The following is a 21,030-nucleotide window of genomic DNA, read 5'->3' as shown; positions in this document are numbered from 1 at the left end:
GTTACTGGCCGAAGGAGCCGGCGTACAGCTTCCGGGTCATGTGGCCAGCATGACTAAGCCGCTTCTGGTGAACCAGAGCAGCGCACGGAAACACTGTTTACCTTCCCACTGGAGCGGTACTTATTTATCTACTTGCACTTTGATGTGCTTTGATGTGTGGGACCGAGTAACGGGATGTCTACCCGTTGCAGGGATTTGAACCGCCGACCTTTTGATCAGCAAGCCCTAGGCTCTGTCCCAGGTTCCTTTTGTGGGGCAGGTTCCAGCCTCCATTGGGGGTGGCATTGTTTTGCAGCAAGGTTTGATTTCTAGGTGGTTTGCCTGTGCAGTTGCAGGGGAATACAGCTTTTGTTTTAAGTTCAGTTCTGAGGTTTGCTACTGCATTTGCTTTTAGCTTTACTTTGGAGGTAGTGTGGTATGGGTACAGTTGTTTTGGCGCCATATGTGAAATCGAAGACCAAGCACACATCAACTGGCTCCTCAGATCTGTGTAAACTAGTTAGCTGAATTGGCTTTCCTTGGCTGGGTGTTTTGTACCTTGAAGGTTGTCACACTTTACAAAGCAGACAGTCTTCTGTCTTGCTGAGTTAGTTTTTAAATCAATTATTTCAGAAGGTCTAGGCCCTTAAAAAAAGCTCAACAACTAAAAACGGGGCATTCCTCATCCCCAAAAAAGGTCAACAACTTTGAGCTGAACCCCCAAAAACGGGGGTAGATCACTGCCAGATTTTAATTCTGAAAGTAGATCACAGTCTCTTGGGAGTTGGCCACCCCTGGTATAAGACATGTAACTAGAATAAAAATAAAAAATTCAAGCAAATAATTGTAATAACTACTGTAATAAAGCACTGCTATAATTATATATAATTTTCCTAAAATTTTGGTTTCATTCGCCTTTCCGTGCTGAAATGTCACAACCTGAACGACCATGGCTTGCCCCCCCCCCCCAGTTCTGATCCTGGGTACGCCCCTGCTCACGCACTATGTTGGCATTCATGCTGTCTACTAGAGGTAGCAGGAATGCCAGTACCATTTGATGATCTACAGAAGGTGAGTAAGTAACCATAGTGAGTTTCTTGGACTCAGTACGAAGGTTGACAGGATTACTTTTCAAAGCAGTTCCTCCTTCCCGAAGAAGAAAACTGGGTGGGTGGAGTCTAAGGAGAGAAAGGCTTTCAAAGTTAATTTAGCACACCCACTAAGCAAAGGTCAACAGGAGTGGTTTCCTGTTCAGGGTGCCTTAAAGCTACCTCTTCTCACCTTTCAGTTTTATTTTGACTAGGTTCATGCAACAGCCTGCAGGAGGAAGAAACAGGAAAGGATAGGAAATGCATAAAACAAACAAACAAACAAAACCAAATACTGTACATTATTCATTCCTGCCCCCTCAAATGCTAGCTTTGTTTTTTTGTTTTTGTTTAAAAGAAAGATGGTTAGATACTTCTGGACTGATCCTGGGTTTGCAGTTGAGTTTCCCCTGAAGGCTTAGTGATGTCTGCCACAAGAACAGTCAAAAGAAAAGATAAGGGAGGGGAACTTGGCTCTAAAGACCTCTGCACTCTATTCTTGACTACTGGGGGGGGGGGGGGAGAACACTCTTTACGAATCTGAGCAGCATATATAAAATAAATCTGCCAGCTCTGAACATCTTGTCTAGTTTAGCTCCAAAGTCAAGATCAGGAAATGCAGCACCAGTTGTCGGGTTGCCATACGTCTGTAATTTCCCGGACATAGCCGGTATTCGGCTCCCTTAAGCAGCGTCCGGGTGGAAATTGTTGAAATGTATGGGAAAATCTGGACGTATGGCAGCCCATGTCAGAAGTCTAGATTTTGGCGATTTCCCTTAAAAATAGCTCAGAAAGTTTTGGGCAAAACTTAAAAAAAAAAAGCTCAACAACTTTTGTGTCCGGATTTTCATTTTGAAATATGTTAACCCTAGAAAGGCTTGGAGGTACCAGGGCAGCACCAGGATTCCTGCCTTGCTGCACCAGGATTCCCTTTGCCTGACAACAGGCCAGAGAAAAGGCATGTGATTGGCAGAATGTCCAGGTTAGAATCTGTCAAGCTGGCCTATAAGATCCAGGTAATCATTCCCTTCAGTATCCTATCTGCTTCATCTGCAAGTACTTACACAGGCATGCCTAGATGTCAGTTGTCCCCATAAATTCCCTTTGAAGTGCCTAGAAAAGAGCCTAAAAGAATCTCGGAGGTCTCTTAAATCAAGCAGAGCAGTAAGCACAGAAAGCAGATGTGATCATTGTAAAATCGTTACAACCAACTTCTATGATTAAATGCAGTAAGCGATTTAACACAAACATATTTAGGGACATGCGTACCTCGGGGTTTATAGAGTCTGAGCATTTTAGTGCCAAAGAAAGATTATCAGTAGTTTGCAGGCGACAGTAGAGGCAGCATGGAGGTTTACATGCCAATGTCACAGCTTGGGCTGCAAGGATGGTTTCATCTTTATGTATTTTATTTACCAACCTTTCCTCATAGGAACAAAGGCTGACCGTCATGGGGTTTTGCAAATCGTCCACCCAGGTACAAAGTAGGGCCAGCCCAACTTTTTCATGAACAGAACTACATGATTTCAGATCATTATCTACAATGAATGGTTTTCTGGCTCACGTCTACTTTGCAGACAAGGTTGGGGACAACTCAGTTCACAATTGCCTTGCTGAATGAGCACAGCCAATTCCCTCTCCCCACCTAAAGTGCAGCCCATATTTATGGTTAATTTTATATACACACAAAACATTCAGTTTAGTCTAGTGTCCTCTGAATTATGAAATAACTAGCATGTCACTTGATTGACATGTATTTAGCAACTGAAAGGGGTATGTAAACTTGACTCTACAGAAAAGCATAGAGTTTGAAGAGATAGTAAGTTCACACGTCAAATAAGTTACCGGCTTGCGATACAGAGCACAACTATACCAGTCTACTCGGAGCAACTTTCCATTGTTTTGAATGCAGTTTACTCGCTGGCAAATGTGTAGAGAATTGCTACCAGTCGCAGTCAGGAAGTGTGCACGAACTGCGGGCTGCACGACATTTTCTAAAACGCTTAAGTGCTGCTGCTGAACCTACAAGCGATTCTTCATCGCAAGCGTAACAAATGCCCGAAAGCAGGCAAAGCCGGAGAGCGAATCGCAGGCTCCCGAGTTGTTAGCGATCCCTCGGGCTCATTCCCGGCTGGGCTCCGCGCCGCGGCGCCGGTGGCTGAGAACAGGCAACTCAGCGCAACAGCCGCCGTTGGCCCGAGTGCCACCGCCGCTCCACCCCGCGCCCAGGGGAGGTTCACACGCGGCAGCCGCCGCTCCTGCACGCCCCGCTCAGTGCCGCCGCCGCCGCCGGCCCCGCTTGGCCGCCAGCCGGGCACAGAGCAACTTTCCCACGGCCGCCCGGCCACGCGTGTGGCTCCGCAGGCCCCCAACTGGCCCCGAGCCCAGCCAGTTGCACAAGCGCGGGGAGGTCGGCGTGGGCGGAGGCGGAGGAGGGAACGGGAGAGGAGCTTCGAACGCGGCCGTGTAGCAAACCCGAACGCTTCCAGCCAATGCGCGGCGGCGGGCGAGAGGGCGTGCCGTCGAGCATCTCCCTGAGTCGACGGCCATTGGCTCAGGGCGGCGATGGCGCAGCCAATCGGAGGCGCCAGGGCGGTATGTCGGCTGCTCGGAGTTGCCTGGAGCCGGGAGCGCTTGGCGCGCCTCCCAGGCTGCCCCTCCCCCGGGTAAGAGGCGAAGCGTGGGAACGCGATGGGGGAGACGGAGCCAGAGGGCGAGCGGCGTCGGCGGTGGGAGCAGAGGGCGCGCTGAGCTGGCACCGGGGAATCGCCGCTGGTTCGCACCAGGCGGGCAGCAGGAGCAGGACCTCTCCTCCCCATTCCGGACGGTTGTTTAGAGGGATCCGGCAGCAGCAGCATGAAGCGCTCGCACCCGGACTACAGCTCCTCCGACAGCGAGGAGCTGGATGAGCCCATCGAAGTGGAGAAGGAGAGCGGAGACGAGAATGGGTGAGGGTGCTGGGGGGTCGGGGCGCGGGGAGGCGCTGCCTGCCCGTGTGCGGTAGGCCGGGAGGGGTCCCCAGCCAGTGGCACAGCAGCGGCACTTAGTCCGAGTTGGTCTGTGCCAGGTGCAGGGTTGAAGCTGTAGCTCCGGGCAGGCAAACTCCCGCTGCTGACCCGCAGAGACAACCATCTCCGCGGCCGCCCCTGCTGCGGCTTCGATCCTGTGCGCACTTCCCCGGGAGTAAACCCGGTCACGCTCAGCGGGAGTTAATTCAGAGTAACCAAACGCTACCGTCTTCGGTACGGCCCCTTGATTGCCTTTTGCTAAAAAGCCGGTTCCATAATTACTGTACACTCAATTTATTTCCTAGTGAATTTGTTGGTACATTAAAACAAAACATACGGGGGAATCGGGTGGGGCGACGGATCTCACCCTCTTGATTTGGACGCCTTTATTTTAAGGAGAGGAGGGTGCTTCTGGCTAGATTCATTTGGTGGCGAAGGAAAGGCATTCTGCACGCACTCAAGGCAACCTCGTTCTAGGTCGTCTTCTCACTTTCCGGAAGACTGCGGCTGCAACCTGACACACACTTGCTTGGTGGCACAGGGCCAGATGGCGAATATTGGCATTGAAAACGGGAGAAAAAGGATAGGTCTTTGCACAAATTAAACCATGCTCCTGCTGCCCATGCTCTGCATTTGGCACTGGGTTACCTGGGATTATCCAGGCGTTTCTGCGCTTCAACTATTTCTGTGCCTACAGGCTTTCCAGCTGTTTCCTTTGGAAATCACTGCTCCCCAACCTCACTCCTTTTCTGTGCCTTCTCAGTATTGATGCCCGATTTCTTTCTTGCTGGTTTCAGAAACTTGAGCTCCGCTCCAGGTTCCATGTCTCCAACCACCACTTCCCAAATTCTGGCTCGGAAAAGACGCAGGGGGGTAGGTCTCTTTTTGCTTTGCTTGAAGTCCCTTCTCTTTCTGCTCTGCTTGAAGCCCCCTTGAAAAAAAAATTCCTGCTTCCCTTTCAGATTATTGAAAAACGCCGCAGGGATCGGATCAACAATAGCTTGTCAGAGCTGAGGAGGCTGGTGCCTAGTGCTTTTGAAAAGCAGGTAATTTTGAGGCAGCCCTCTGTGTATGTGAGGGGTGGGCTGCTGCAACTTGGGTGCAGTATTATTGGGCAGCAATGTGCTATTTCTGTGCTGCCTCCTTCCCTAGGCTTGAATCCAGCTGCCTTTATGTTGATCTTTGCCTTCAATTCCTTAGGGATCAGCTAAACTGGAGAAAGCTGAAATCCTGCAGATGACTGTGGATCACCTGAAAATGTTGCACACAGCAGGGGGGAAAGGTAAGGTCCTTAACCTGGCATGGAAGTCAATTCTGTATACTAATCCCCATCGGATTTTCTGAGTGTGGTTCCCTAGGTAGCCAAAGTGAAGCATCGTTGTTGAATTTGGGGGAGCCCCAAGGTTTCCGGAAGCATTAAAAAGTCAGGGAAAGCCCTTAAGGTGTGTGTGTGGGGGGGTCCTCCCACAACAGCTCAGGGAAGAATGGGCATGGGATGTTGACTGACTGTTGCAGGGAGGAGTGGGCAAAGAAGGGGAATGGATTGGAGTATCCTGGAAAGAGCATGGCTGGCACTGCAACATCTCATTGCAGGTCCCACTGTGTGTGTGTGTGTGTGTGTGTGTGTGTGTTATAATAGATTTGTTCAAAATTTAGCCACCCTCTGAGCTTTAGCTAGCAGCACATCTGCAGCCTGCTTACTACCTAGCCGTCTAAATGGTAAAAGGTCTACTTCAAAATAAGTGAGGTGTGGATCTCACCTGAAGGGCAGCAAGTATTTGTGTTTGGCAAGCACAATTTTGTGTTCGTTTGCTAACTTCAGTGGAAAGTACAGCCAATTAAGTTTGCGAAGAATCCGGCTGTGCATGATTTCCCTTTGGCTGCAGGAATCTTCAGCTAATTCCTGTGTGCCAAAGGCACTGGATCTCATGTACGTGTCATTGGCTCAGCCATTTAGTATTTTTCATTTTGTTCTAGTATCCTAAAGGCTGTTGGTAGCTGAGCTGCTAACATTATAATCCGTGAGCCACATTGAAGGCTCCTGATGGGCCAAAAGACAGGACATACATTTAACAAAATAATTGTTTGCCATGGTAAAAGAGGTATGGAAGAAGAGAGCAGTATGTGTGCGCATATATATATATGTGTGTGTGTGTGTGTGTGTCATTCCAAATGTTTAATATGTTGTTATTAAGCTTGTAATAAACTATATACTGGTGGATAGTAGCAGCAAATCTTGGACTGTACTTCATAACCCAGTAACTGCAGAACAATCCCATAAAAAAACCCTGGAGTTTGTGCTTCAGAGTATCTTGATTGATTGTGGACTTTTAACTGGCGTTTAGACTTTTTGCTGAGAACATCACAAATGCTTATTGGCTGTTTTGAGGTTGGGTCTGTGTGGACTTGGAGCAGATCACTGAATTCTGGATCCTGTTCTCATGAGATTTGGCTTCTTGAAATAATCAGCTTTGCACCTATATGCTGCCTTGGGTTCCATGGTGGAAGAAAGGTGGAATATAAAATAAAATAAAAATTATGGGCACAGTCACAATGAGACGGGAAGTGTACTTGCCTGACACTTTGCTTCAGTATTTCTATTGTTCATGGGTTTCTATAAAGTGAATGTGGAGTAGCACATCTTTAGTGAGGCATGCCCTGGAGAAAACCCATTTTCTTGAGAGAGGCGCCCACAAATGAGGAATGGAACGAGCTGCCCTTGCTTAAGACATCACTCTTCCTTCTGTTCCTTTCTTCCAGGCTACTTTGATGCTCACGCTCTTGCTATGGACTATCGAAGTCTGGGCTTCCGAGAGTGTTTGGCCGAAGTTGCCCGCTACCTGAGCATCATCGAAGGTCTGGACACTTCTGATCCTCTCCGTGTCCGCCTTGTGTCTCACCTGAATAATTACGCCTCTCAAAGGGAAGCCGCAAGCAGTTCCCATACAGGGCTTGGACACATCCCTTGGGGCAGTGCCTTTGGACATCACCCCCACATCTCCCACCCATTACTTCTGCCTCAGAACGGGCATACTACTACGAGCGGCAGCACAACTTCCACAGAAGGTCATCATCACCACAGCAGAAGTGGGGCTCCCCATGCTGAATCATCTTCACTGAGAGCACCCCCTAATGGCAGCATTGGACCAGTGATTCCCGTGGTCACTTCAGCTTCTAAACTCTCTCCTCCCTTGCTGTCTTCCATGGCTTCCCTGTCTGCATTCCCCTTTTCTTTTGGTTCGTTCCATCTGTTGTCCCCCAATGCTCTCAGCCCGTCTACACCGGCACAGTCGGCCGGCCTTGGCAAACCTTATAGACCATGGGGAACGGAGATTGGTGCATTTTAAGAACTAGCAGGGTGGTGAAGGGGTGCGTTGTCTGTAAAATAGCCAGCTGAGCTGGGGCATCTGAACTCCTTTTAACACTTTGTTGTCAAAGGTACAGTTCCAGTTTTAACAGAGTTTGTACAAAGAAAAAAGTTTTTCCCCCACCCTGCTTTCTATTAGCAGATTTTTAAAAAAGCAGCAGTTGCCAGAAGTTTATCCATTTTTTTTTGTAAAATCTTCATAGATGTTAATTTAAAAATGATAATAAAATAGAATTTTGCTGACTCGTTCGTTATCTTAGTGGCATTTCTCAAACGATCCTGTTTGTCTGAAAACACTGGATCTTTTTTTAATGTAGAATTTCCGTCTTTCTCCCCCCCCCCCCAACAGAGCCTTAACTCACATTTTTGTTTGGTTGTGGGGGTTTTGTGATACTGAGATGTTTTTCAAGGGAGAAATTGTTTGTAAACTATCTTTTGACTTTTGTATTTCCGAGCAAAAGCGTTGACAAATCAGATGGACCAGCTTTATATCAGATGTTGGTAGTGGACCTGTGGGCCTCTGGATGATGATGACCTTCCAGCTCCCACCAGCCCCAGCCAGCATGGCTAATATTCAGGGGATGATAGGAGCTCTAGTATAACAACACCTTGAGGGTCACTGGTTCTCCATCCGTATTCTAAGAAGAATAGAATCTTTCTGTGACTAGTGCAGTGCTTCAATCTGCCTTGCAAGTTTATCCTGCTCCCCAATAGGTATATTTATCCCCATTACAGAATCACTGTTCTGTTTCTCGTGCCAAATTTCGTTGCGATTTTCTTCCATTGGGGCAAACAACACTAAAAGGTTGCAGGCCAAATCCTAATTCTAGATGTGCTTTACCATTGCAACTAAATTCAACCAACTTTGTCCAGCTCCAATCTACTGGATGTTATTTTGTTTTGCTATTTAAGATGGAGGGATTTTAAACATTAGAGCTTTGGGGGTAGATTGTTTGGGGATGTGGGGACAGAGACCATCACCTGCCATCTTGCTGGAATGCAGGATGTGTCTTCAGCTCAAGTTCCTGCAAGCAGATGTGTCAAGTTTCAATCCAGAGAACGGGAGTTGCATCTAAATTAAGTTGGTTGCACTTGGGTTTCATTCAGTGGGACTTGACGTGAGTCATGATGACTAAGAGTTGTGTCCAACTTTATTCTGTTCAGATTAGACCCAGTGAAATGAGTCGTGTCCATAAATTTCACTGGGTCTATTCTGAGGATGACTAGTGGTGGACACTACCCGGCCTTTCCATATTTATTTCAATGGTACCAACTATCTTTGGCTGGATCCAGCTCCTGCATGTGTCCCCCGTTAAATCAGCCAATAAAGCATGAAATGCAGTGGCTCTGGTGGTTTCCAACTGTTCTCCCATGTCCTATAGTCTACCTTGACTGGACATAGAAGTAGTCCTGCTCCTGCCTGCAGGTATGGGATAGCTGGATACAAGGGGCAGAATAGGTGGGGAAAGCCACAGTTCCTTGTCCCGTGCTTTATTGGTGTGTTTGAAGGTTGCAATCTGGCAGACATCCATCACACACTTAGCTGTATCCCATAAAAAGCTGCAATGTTGTGGTCATAATTGGTTGGAAAACATGGCTGCTGACATAGAATCTAATAGTTCCTTTGGGAACTTGAGCAAAGTTTTTTAAAAAAACAAGCCCAAAACAACTGCATAAAGAGCTGTTATCCATTGCATAGAAACTTGAAGGCTTTATATGGCCTTCCATTAGTTGAGAAGTGAAAATTTGGTCCAGTACAAGCTTTAGTTGCCTCCCAGTGCTCTTCATTAATGTTTCTTGACCCTGCATTTCCATTGTTAAATTATGTTCTGTTCAGAGCAAGCAGAACTGGAGAAAACGAAAGTGATTGTTCTGTGTTTAAAAATACAACCAAAATTAAGATACTGAATCATGGTTCGCTTTGTCTAAATCTGCATACTTTATCCTTCTCGTATGATTGTAGTTTTCACATCACAGAATGTGGGATTTGTAGTACATTATGGTGATCCAGCATCCCAGGGCAAAAACCAGGTGAGCAGCAGCTATGGATAGCCACAAAATCGATTGCTGTGATGTATATACATACCGTGCAGAAAAGTAGTCACTGCATTTTTGGTAGGGTTTAAAATGAACTCAAGAGGGTAATCTGAAGAGGATCCCTATCTATTCTCAACAGGCTTCTTCCTTTAAATGACTGTTCTAAAGAGGGTTCCACCAAATTGGATTTTATTACTTTTGTATTTGCATTGTGCCTAAATAAAAGAATTGAGAACAAAAAAAAAGTTGATTGGCAAGTTTGTCTAGCTACACGAGAGAAAAGGGGTGTTTTAAACAGGTTATGGTATAATTACCTTTGTGTGTGTTGCTTTAAGTGTACTATTCAGTGCAACTTCTGTTTTAATGTTCTGTTTTCTAACTTTGGCCCATGAAGTGATATTTCAAGACATTATTCATGAAGCGGACATTAAAAATAACTGAAATTATAATAATTTGATAGTTCATTTATGCAATAGAAGAGGAGAGCACTGTTCACATGTTCAGTGTTGGGTGGGATGTATGAGACAGAAAATCTGCTTTGAACCTACTGCCCCAGCTTCACTTATTATTCTGAAGGTTTTAACAAACCCTGTATAGGTACAGCTGATTGCGCATAAGCCTTGTGTACTGAATTGGAGACCTTGCCTTTTGCAACTTGTACATGGGGAAGCTTTGTTCCAGGGGTGGGCAGACGTTTCATGTTGAGGGCCGCATTCCTTTTGGTTGTGGAATCTCTTGGGGCCCACCTGCCAGGGATAGGTTGGTCTGTAGTTGGTGGGTGGCATTGAAACCCAACGTGAACTAGGCTACTTCCTTATTGGTGTTCTGAAAACTTCTGGTCTTCCATGATGAATGTTAGGTATTTCCCCCACAAAGTGTTCCCCTTCTCCCACCCCCAAAGTGGCATAAATAAATTAAATAAACATGGTTGTGTCATTGCAAGTATGTGCTATGAGCTCCACAGGTTGGATTTCTGCTTATTGTATAGTTACTGTACTTAAGGCAGCACTTGCATGTTTAGGAAATGAGCTGACAAACTAATTCTACAGGAACATAGAAGGGAAATTCCCCAAATTGCTCAATATTGTCTTGGTTCACTGAATACTATGGCACAGGGTGGATGGGCGTATCTAGAATAGGGTTGTTTGGCTCCACACCACCCAGCATTGCCAATGGCTGAGCAAGATAGATGTTTTAGTGATAGTCAAACAACATCTGGAGGGCCACAGGTTCCCCACTCCTGATAATCTTTTTAAAAAAATATCATATTAAACAAGGCTTCCAGTTACCTATTACAATGGAATGGTGCCAATTGGCAGAAGATTGGTGTGCACCTGGTTGCTTTAAGTAGCATGTCAATCCAGCAATATAATTTGTCTTGCTTACTTGCCTGCAATGATCTTTGTAGGGTGGCTTTTCCCAACGTAGTGCCTTCTAGATACTCAGCTACTAGCTTTTATTAGCCACAGGCACCATGGCAGATGGTTGGAGATGATGGGAGATTCCAAAGGAGATGGAGGTTGGAGAAGACAGACCAAGTGCTTCTGTATCATAATTATGAAGGGAAAGTTGTGTGTTTAGACAGCATTGCTTTGGGAAGAGTGTACTTTACATTCAACTTTTAATGCAATTATCACTGCATGTCTTGTATTTCACTTTCCTTACACCTCACAGCTAACATGACTCTCTCTACAGCCATGTTTTTATCTACTTCAAAACTCAGGATAACTTTCCATCGCAGGAAAGCATGCACTGTAATAAATAGGTAAGTCTTTTAAGAGACTACACAACTCTGCATTGTTTGAACAGGTAGGAATGCAATGCCCTCTTTAACATAAGGCATATTTGTTTCATTCTGTGTTTGAATTGATTCCCAAAACATTTCAAAGCAATTTAATAATAAAAATAACAATGAAAACACTTAAAATAATTTCACATATAAAAACAAATTCAGATCCAGTACAGATACAGATACAGAATGAGATAAAAAACCATTTATTTATTTTTGCTTGTTGGAAAATGAAGGCCTTCAACAGGTCGGGGAGGCAATGGGTGTTGGTGTGGGGAGAGAATCAAAGGGTTGGGTGCTGCCATGAGAAGACCTGATTTCATCTTGCAGAGCAGACTTTCTGATAAGGTGGTCTCTGCATCTGCAGATAATAACAACATTACTGTGGGAAACAAAGGCTGATAAACTATGACACTTTCCCCCATTATAAACTGAATCCCTATTCAAGTCTTATTGCTCTTACACCCAGAAAACGTAGTGAAACAATTGAGTTGGAGGAAAGGTTACATTATTGCAAAATAAAATAAAATTAGAAGATCTACAAAATAACCAAATCAAATAAGGGTGGGTGGTTGAAGTTAGCTCAGGAGCTGGGGGGGGGGGGCAGCCCCTTCCCCACCTCTGGGCATGTGTATACTCACATTTTGTGGCTCCCCAGCCAAGGAATGAGATAAACTTTCCTCCTTACTAGATGAACCCTGGGGGTGTGAGCTGTAAACACGCTCCAGGCTTGCATCCCTGGCCCAGAAGGGACAGGACCCCCAAAGCCATGTGCTTTGGGTAGTAACTCCTGAGTGTCCCCAACCCAAAAATGCCTTAGGGTAGCAGTGCAGTCAACTATTATCATAACCTCCTTCACTAGCCAGCACAGAATGCCAAACAGGCCAGAACAACCAAGCCAACTGCAGCCCTACAGTATTAAACAGGCAAAGTACAGAAGTCCCGGGTGCCAATCAGGGGCTCCCCCCAAAATTCCTACTTGGCTCAAGCTCACACTTTAAAAGAGGGTGGGAGGTTGCTCTGTGAAGACAAAGAGGAAGAAGGGTGGATGGAGGGAGCATAAATACCCTTCACTAGAAAGTCCTAACTGGGCATTCCAGTCCGGGGGCCCCCACAACTCCTTCCAACTTGAGTATCTTCCAAGATGAGGAGGGTGAGGGCAAACTCATCCCTGAAAAGTGTGGGGACATCACTGGGTGAGCCCATAGCAGGAGGTGCAAACCCATACACACCAACTCCACCCTCACCCTTCCACCATTGAAGGTAATTTCTCTGAGTGTTTGCCTGACTAAATTCATACAAGGAAATGCTATTACAGAGGATTCTCCCATGCAACTTCCTTATGGTTTGCTCATCATAAGATACAGAAACATGGGTGGATAACAACAGAACATTTCATTAAAATTAAAATTACATAGACCTGACCATAGCTGGCAGGTGGTCAGGAAGGATCATTGTGCTGGCAGCAATACAACCTATATTTATTAAGTTAATAGGATTTGCACCCAAAGGTGTGGGATTGGAGCCCTGGATCTTAAGCCAGGTAAAAAGGTAAAGGGACCCTGGCTGTTAGGTCCAGAAGCGGATGACTCTGGGGTTGCGGCGCTCATCTCGCTTTATTGGCTGAGGGAGCCGGCATACAGCTTCCAGGTCATGTGGCCAGCATGACCAAGCCGCTTCTGGTGAAACCAGAGCAGCGCACGAAAACGCCGTTTACCTTCCCACCGGAGTGGTACCTATTTATCTACTTGCACTTGACATGCTTTCAAACTGCTAGGTTGGCAGAAGCAGGGACCGAACAACGGGAGCTCACTCCGTCGCGGGGATTCAAACTGCCGACCTTCTGATCGGCAAGCTCTAGGCTCTGTGGTTTAGACCACAGCTCCGCCAGCATCCCTTAAGCCAGGTAATTACATTCTAAAGACACATATGCAGAGCTAACATTCTGATGGGGAGAAAACATTTCTGCTCCAAGAGGCTACATAAGTGCTCATTAGAGTGGGGATGTATGCATGCTCTTCAGAAAGCTTGGAAAGTATAATGAGCTGTAATGCTTTTATGCTTCTGCCTCTGATCTCATTGTTCTGGCAGGGAGCAAGCTGTGGAGCTAGAGCGCACTCAGAGATTTAACACTTGTGTTTACCGTGTAACAAACTGCCCTAGTGTGCTCGGCTAATTATGGCAAGATTAGGCCACCAGTGTTAGCCTAAGTGGCACAACCTGATAAGACTAAATCCAGGGCATGGGTGTTTTTCATCCCTATAGGTCAGACACATAAGTTACTTTCACCTGTAATGTTTTGTAAATTATGCCCACATGCATGGAAACGACCATGGAAAGTGCCATCCTCAAAGATGATGCTTGTAAGTTCTTAGGTTAATAAATTAAAACCTACTGAACCTTTAGCACTGTCTTAAAGGTCACCAGGTGAATGGGTCAAGGGACTACAAGAGATGCATTTGCAATAGCTTCTTGCAAAAGTACCAATTGCTCTGAAACGTTATCAGCAACACTTTCTGGATTAAATGCTTTTTCTTCTCACCAGGTCTGCGTCTGCCTTTCATAAATAACTAGCCTTTCTTGAAGCCGGCAGATCTATGCATGGACACTCATTCTTAGCAGATAAACTCATGCAAAATATTATAAGAAGAAATTAGTGTTTTTTTTTAAAGTTATAAATGTGTTATAACACTGTGACACCAGGCGATGCTGTAGAAATTGGAATTCTATTAATTTTTCCATAAAACGTTTTTTTAAAAAAACTGTTATTTTTTCAGAGTGTGTATATGTATATGCGTGTCTCTCTCTCTCTCTCTCTCTCTGTGTGTGTGTATAGACAGACAGACAGACAGATAGCTGTGTGGATGCAGCCTTCGTAGCAAATATGAGTTCTTGGCTTCTAGACTTGGCCCTTTTCAAATTGCTTTAACAAAATGAGTTTCAAATTGTCAATGTTTAAAATAGGGTCAAGTTGTAAAACCCCCACCCCCACAATGCAGTGTGCCTTGGCCTGTTTGAACTCACACCTTCCTTAGAAAAGTTATACCGCCTTCTAGGAACACACACACACACACACACACACACAATCCTGCACCAACCATCAGTTTGGCAGAGATCAGTATCCGCAGCTACATATATCTCTCATGACTGCTGAACAGCGGGTCTTGTTTGCAGGTTTCCCACAGGCATCTGGTTGGCTACTGTGAGATCAGGATGGTGGGGTAGATGGGCCGTTGATTGGCATGATCCAGCAAGTTCATCTTACGTTCTTATTAGAAACTGAGAAAAAACCAAAGTTGACAGGTTTGCCCATCCCTAATGTTCTGGTGCCATTCATTATCATTCCCATTCTCACCAGTTGATGAAGGCCTGAATGCTGAGTGTACAGATGCACTTTACGATGTCTATAGTTTACAGTATTTTACACACACAAGTGCGATAGAAAGGGAATGTAATCCGGACACAAAAGCTGTTGAGTTTTTCTTGGCAAAGTTTTTGAGCTATTTTTAAGGAAAATCACCAAAAATGACACTGCTGACATGGGTTGCCATACGTCTGGATTTCCCTGACATTTTAGTGATTTCCACCCAGGAACTGCTTCCGACTGCAGTATTCTGGCTATGTCCAGGAAATTCTGGACGTATGGCACCCAGCATTATGATGACATGTTAAAAATAGCAGTTCTCTGTATTGCTCTGCAAGGAACACATCCATTAAGTTGAACAATGTCCCTTGCATCATATCGATGCCTTGCTGTCTGTAGTTTTCCCCTTTGAATTTTATTTGAGCATTATTGCATCGTTTTTTTTAAAGGAAGCTATAAACAACAAGGGGAAATCCTGTACTAGTACTGAATGGTCCTTATTGAAAAGGGGCTTCCTTTCTGGAGGGAAGTGTATGTAGTCAGCACAGCACTCCATGAAACAGATGTATTATTATAGCAAGGAGATAGTATTTTATTGAGAGGGAGAGAAAGAGAGAACTCTGCTATTACCCCATACAAGAAAAACAAAACGTTTAAAATGGAAGTGCTTCTGTCTTGTCTCTGTGCTTCCTCCAGATGTTTTGGATGATATTTTGGGTGGGGCTGATGTCCAAAATATCTAAAGAGCTTCACCTTGGCCAAGGCTGGTTTAAGGACTAGGAGGAGAAAGCTCAAATTTCTTGGATACTTATATAAACGTGCTTCATTTGATCATAATGATCGTTATGCACATTTTACGAACCTAAGCATTGGAAATACATCATCGTAAATACCCTGGACTCTAAAAAAATGTTTGAACATTAATTGCGAGAAGCAGAACTCTGAAGCATATTGGTCATCATCAAGGCACAAATCCATAATTGTTTAACGTTAAAATGAGAAGAATACTTAAGAGCCCCATTCATGCACGTTTGTGTGTGTAAGGCCGAGGGGGTGGGGTGGGTAGATGTGGTCCTCCAAGCCTCTCTATCTGGTCCTTGATACTGGAATTTTCAATGAATTAAAGGGGAAGCACAACACTGTCATATTGTTTGCAATGTGTTTTTAGCAGTGGTTCAAAGTTACTGCTTGCCTGACACATTCAAAAGACAATTGTTTCACCACAGGCTCCGTTTGCAACTCAGTCCACATTTGCTGTGCAACTGCTCCACAGACTTTTGACCTCACTCTGGCTAATGCAGTATATACATGGCTTGGATTGCAAAGGAATGTCTATGTATGGCAATGCAATCACACAAGCACCTCATTACCTCTTTAGCTCAGGTCAGGTCTACTCAATTCGCAGGCTAGCCAGACCACTTTGGTTGCATGAAATGACTCCTGGAAAATCCTATGCAGAATGCTAAGCTCATTTCCCAATAATAAAATATATTGTCTGTCCATTTAAAACAGAAACAACAAAAAGATCCAACCTTGGCAAACAAATGTCAGTGTAATCAAGGTTTGCACAGTTCAACTTTTCTTTTTTCTTCATGAGATATCCTTAAATGCTTCTGCAGCTCTTTTGTTTGGTAAAGCAGGATTCTCTCCCACCCACACTTGAGAGTGACACAAAACATCGATATTCCATTTCACAAGAACAATTGGCTTCCGTACGGTTTCTTGTGTGTGACTTGAACAGGTTTTTAGCAGCCGTGTGGTTTTAAAAAGTCTCACATGCTTTAATGATGTATGAGCAGTGAAAGCAAAGTGTTGCCTTGCTACATCTGTTGCCTTATTACATGCGATATTCCCAGTGAGCTGATCTGCTTCAGTGCTGGGGTTGATCGACTTGGATTCTTAACACTGACTATAATATGGAAGGATAAATGGAAACACAGAGCAAAAGTTCCATATTTCGGACACCACCAGTGCTTTCTTTTTTCTAGAAAAAAAGGGTGCTGGCACTGTGCACCCTTGAGTACCCCCAGAAAATGAACACCTGCCTTTGCTTTTCTTCTCTCTCTCTCTCTCTCTCTCTCGGCCATTAAGCCCCTCTTGTCCCACAAGTGTCTCAAAGAAAAAAAGCCCCTTCTGAAAGGCTGATTGCTCTTTCAAGTGCCTACGAACAAATACTGTTTTACCACCACTAAACAGGTCATGGGCCTTGACTAGTATCGCAAACACTAGCCTTGTACAATAGGTAATCCTTATTGGTTCAATAGTTTCATCGGTTATGCAGGCCTGAAGTTGTGCTCCCAAGCCAAGGGTGCAGCGGCAGCAGCAGTGGAGATTCTCAGGCTGTAGCTGCATTTTTACAGCACATGAGGCATGGGCCTCCTAGCTCCACCACTGGCTATGGCTTCTGTCCCCTCATCTTGCTGGCTCCTCATGATAGCTAGGACCCAACCTTTTGGCGTCACTTACTGTGAGCCAAGCCTCTTGAGGCACTCATCTGTCATGAAGTGTGAATAGCTCATATGAACATACTGGAGCCCAAAGATCACCATCAGAAGCCTTGGTCTCTGGTCCATTATGAACTAATGAAGATCAAACTGATGGAAACTTTGCATTAGTGGCCCCACAGTTGTGGAATAATAATAATAATAATAATTTTGTAATACTATCCTATATACTGCTGGTCTCAGGGCAGTTCACAGAATAAGATCACAATATAAAAAACCAAAATACATTTTAAAAGGACATAGGATGTGCATCAGCCAAAGGCCTGGTTTAAGAGGAACATCTTTGCCTGGCAAATTCCCTCATTGGAAAGCTCTATCAAGCCCCTCTCCCCTCATCCATCCATCCATCCATCCATCATTTCATTTGTATGCCTCCTTTCCAAAGTTAAAGCCATGCTTAAGGTGCCTGACAACTGGGGCTGGGCGATAAATTGTCTGAAACCAGTATGGTTCTCACATTGTTGCCTTGGTGATGAAATGGAAAGAGTAAGAGGGTGTTCCCAGGCAAGTAGGAGAATATATGTAGCTCCACCATGGGCGTACCGAAGGGGGGGGGGGCAGGAGGGGGCAGATGCCCCCCCTAGAAGCCAGATGCCCCCCCCCCCCAAGCAGCCTTGAGTCCCTGGCAGGACATGGAAACGCAAACACGCTTCATGCCCCACCAACTATATATGGCTGGCGGCAGTTGCGGAGGAAGGGGGGAGCAGCAAAGCATCTGAAACAGCTGGCTGGGTGGGGGCGCGCGCCAATCAGCACCCCCGGCAGCCGGGAGGATGGCGCAGCTGCGCCAATTGGCAGCCCCGGTGGCGCTCCTTCCCTCCCAGCAAAGTGGCTGCCCGTCCCCCTCCCTCCAGGCTGACTCTCTGGCAAGCCAGCAGCTCGTGAGCAACAACACCGGCAAAGCTCCTCCGTCTCCCCCACTCGCTGCAAAGCGGCTCCCCTGGCTTTTCTGTGCTTTTATCCTGTGCTTTTCTTGGGAGGAAAACCCGCGGGGTTGACTTCCGAGTAAACCTGCTTGGAAGCCGCTTCACCCTCTGCTGACGTCTTCCACAAAATCAACACCATTAAAGCTCCGCAGCAGCTGCTTCCCACCTCCAGAAGATCCCGGTTTCAGCTGTGTATCCCCCACACCACCTCACCCGTCTTTCAGATAATTCTTCCTGTTACAACCCTCTGCTCAGCTCCCGTGTTTTCCGCCTATTTTATTTTGTGTGGACCCTGATGTCCTCCCGCCCCTCATCCGTAAGGAAGAGATTGGGAGGGGGTTGTTTAGACTGTGAGGGTCAGGTATCGCGCACAACTGCCCCGGAATTGTTGAGCGAGGCAAACTCTCCTGTACATTTGCAAAGTCGTCATGATCTCCACCTCCCTCTCCCCACCCCACCCCCTCCTAGAATCATAGAGTTGGAAGAGACCACAAGGGCCATCCAGTCCAACCCCCTGCCAAGCAGGAAACACCATCAAAGCATTCCTGACAGATGGCTGTCAAGCCTCCGCTTAAAGACCTCCAAAGGAGACTCCACCACACTCCTTGGCAGCAAATTCCACTGTCCAACAGTTCTTACTGTCAGGAAGCTCTTCCTAATATTTAGGTGGAATCTTCTTTCTTGTAGTTTGAATCCATTGCTCCGTGTCCGCTTCTCTGGAGCAGCAGAAAACAACCTTTCTCCCGCCTCTTTATGACATCCTTTTATATATTTGAACATGGCTATCATATCCCCCCTTAACCTTCTCTTCTCCAGGCTAAACATACCCAGCTCCCTAAGCCGTTCCTCATAAGGCATTGTTTCCAGGCCTTTGACCATTTTGGTTGCCCTCCTCTGGACACGTTCCAGCTTGTCAGTATCCTTCTTGAACTGTGGTGCCCAGAACTGGACACAGTATTCCAGGTGAGGTCTGACCAGAGTGGAATGCAGTGGTACTATTACTTCCCTTGATCTAGATGCTATACTCCTATTGATGCAGCCCAGAATTGCATTGGCTTTTTTAGCTGCTGCATCACACTGTTGACTCCTGTCAAGTTTATGGTCTACCAAGACTCCTAGATCCTTTTCACATGTACTGCTCTCAAGCCAGGTGTCACCCATCCTGTATTTGTGCCTTTCATTTTTTTTTTTGCCCAAGTGTAGTACTTTACATTTTCCCCTGTTAAAATTCATCTTGTTTGCTTTGGCCCAGTTCTCTAGTCTGTTAAGGTCATTTTGAAGTGTGATCCTGTCCTCTGGGGTATTAGCCACCCCTCCCAATTTGGTCATCTGCAAACTTGATCAGGATGCCCTCAAGCCCATCACCCAAGTCATTGATAAAGATGTTGAATAAGACTGGGCCCAAGACAGAACCCTGTAGCACCCCACTAGTCACTTCTCTCCAGGATGAAGAGGAGCTGTTAATGAGTACCCTTGGGGTTCGGTCAGTCAGCCAGTTACAAATCCACTGAATGGTAGCATTGTCTAGCCCGCATTTTACCAGCTTCTTTACAAGAATATCATGGGGCACCTTGTCAAAAGCCTTGCTGAAATCAAGATAGGCTACATCCACATCTGTCAAAAAATGAGATCAGATTGGTCTGACATGACTTATTTTTCAGAAACCCATGCTCACTTTTAGTGATCACAGCGTTCCTTTCTAGGTGCTCACAGACCATTTGCTTAATGATCTGCTCTAGAATCTTTCCTGGTATTGATGTCAGGCTGACTGGGCGGTAATTGTTTGGGTCTTCTCTCTCCCCCTTTTTGAAAATAGGGACAAAATTTGCCCTCCTCCAGTCTACTGGGACTTCGCCTGTTCTCCAGGAATTCTCAAAGATTACTGCCAGTGGTTCTGAAATCACCTCTGCCAGTTCTTTTAATACTCTTGGATGTAGTTCATCTGGCCCTGGAGACTGTACATCTAAACTAGCCAAGTATTCTTGTAAACTAGTTAGCTGAGTTGGTTTTCCTTGTCTGGGTGTTTTGTACCTCAAAGGTTGTCACACTTTACAAAGCGGGCAGTCTTCTGTCTTGCTGAGTTAGTTTTTAAATCAATTATTTCAGAAGGTCCAGTCCCTAAAAAAAGCTCAACAACCCCCCAAAACTGCCAGATTTTAATTCTGAAAGTAGATCACAGTTGGCCACCCCTGGTATAAGACATGTAACTAGAATAATAAAAAAAATCAAGCAAATAATTGTAATAACTACCGTAATAAAGCACTGCTATAATTATATATAATTTTCCTAAAATTTTGGTTTCATTCGCCTTTCCGTGCTGAAATGTCACAACCTGAACGACCATGGCTTGCCCCCCCCCCCCGTTTTGATCCTGGGTACGCCCCTGAGCTCCACCCTCCTCCTGTCAGCTCACGGTAGGAGTGTCTCTCACAGAGTTCTCTCTCTGCAAAGTCTGAGCTGCATGCTCAGTCTACATTTAAGCTAGACCCAAGTATGTCTTTGTAACCAAATTACCATTTTAAGCCTGCCTGAACAAAGCTGCTGTATCTGTTACTCTTCAACAAGTATTCTGAGTGAGGAAAGTTTTTTTTTAAACCTTTTAAAACACTTTGTCTAATTGTTATTTTAAGGGGGAAATACCAGGAGAATCCAGTACTAGTCTGCCTTAAAGCATTAGTTTTAAACTAAAAAGCTAAGCTTCCTTTTAAGCTGAAAAGAGATGGCACTCTGCTGAACTCACAAACATGAGGAAGGAAGGATAATAAACATATCCTCTTCTAGCATCTATTCACATCCTGGCATAGAGGTAGAATGTAAAGGATCACAGCTCCAGGACTCTGTTTCAGAGCAGAAGCAAGGACATTGTCTGCCGAAGCACCTGGGTAACTGTTGCGCTCTCTTTGTTTTGGCAAGTGAATGAGATAATAATGAAGTACTCAAGCTTGTGGATTTGTAATATTTATATTTA

The 21,030-nt window shown here is 45.4% G+C and overlaps 1 protein-coding gene across 1 annotated transcript; it reads left to right on the top strand.

The window, feature by feature from the left end:
* Window positions 1-3,682: 3,682 nt before the first annotated feature.
* Window positions 3,683-7,709, top strand: HEY1 (hes related family bHLH transcription factor with YRPW motif 1). The gene is made up of 5 exons (XM_033155470.1): window positions 3,683-4,015; window positions 4,873-4,948; window positions 5,038-5,121; window positions 5,276-5,357; window positions 6,836-7,709. Exons 1-5 carry the CDS (start codon window positions 3,924-3,926, stop codon window positions 7,420-7,422), a joined length of 921 nt encoding a protein of 306 aa, XP_033011361.1. The 5' UTR covers window positions 3,683-3,923; the 3' UTR covers window positions 7,423-7,709.
* Window positions 7,710-21,030: the final 13,321 nt, after the last annotated feature.

The sequence above is a fragment of the Lacerta agilis genome, chromosome 7 (assembly GCF_009819535.1).
Source record: "Lacerta agilis isolate rLacAgi1 chromosome 7, rLacAgi1.pri, whole genome shotgun sequence".
NCBI lineage: Eukaryota > Metazoa > Chordata > Lepidosauria > Squamata > Lacertidae > Lacerta > Lacerta agilis.
Note: the sequence above shows the minus strand (reverse complement) of the source record. Positions and strands in the feature narration are given on the sequence as shown.

Coding starts and splice junctions, on each gene's coding strand:
- HEY1 (XM_033155470.1), top strand. CDS start 3,924: ATGAAGCGCTCGCACCCGGACTACAGCTCCTCCGACAGCGAGGAGCTG. Junction 4,949..5,037: donor CTCGGAAAAGACGCAGGGGG/GTAGGTCTCTTT, acceptor CTTCCCTTTCAG/ATTATTGAAAAACGCCGCAG. Junction 5,358..6,835: donor GCACACAGCAGGGGGGAAAG/GTAAGGTCCTTA, acceptor CCTTTCTTCCAG/GCTACTTTGATGCTCACGCT.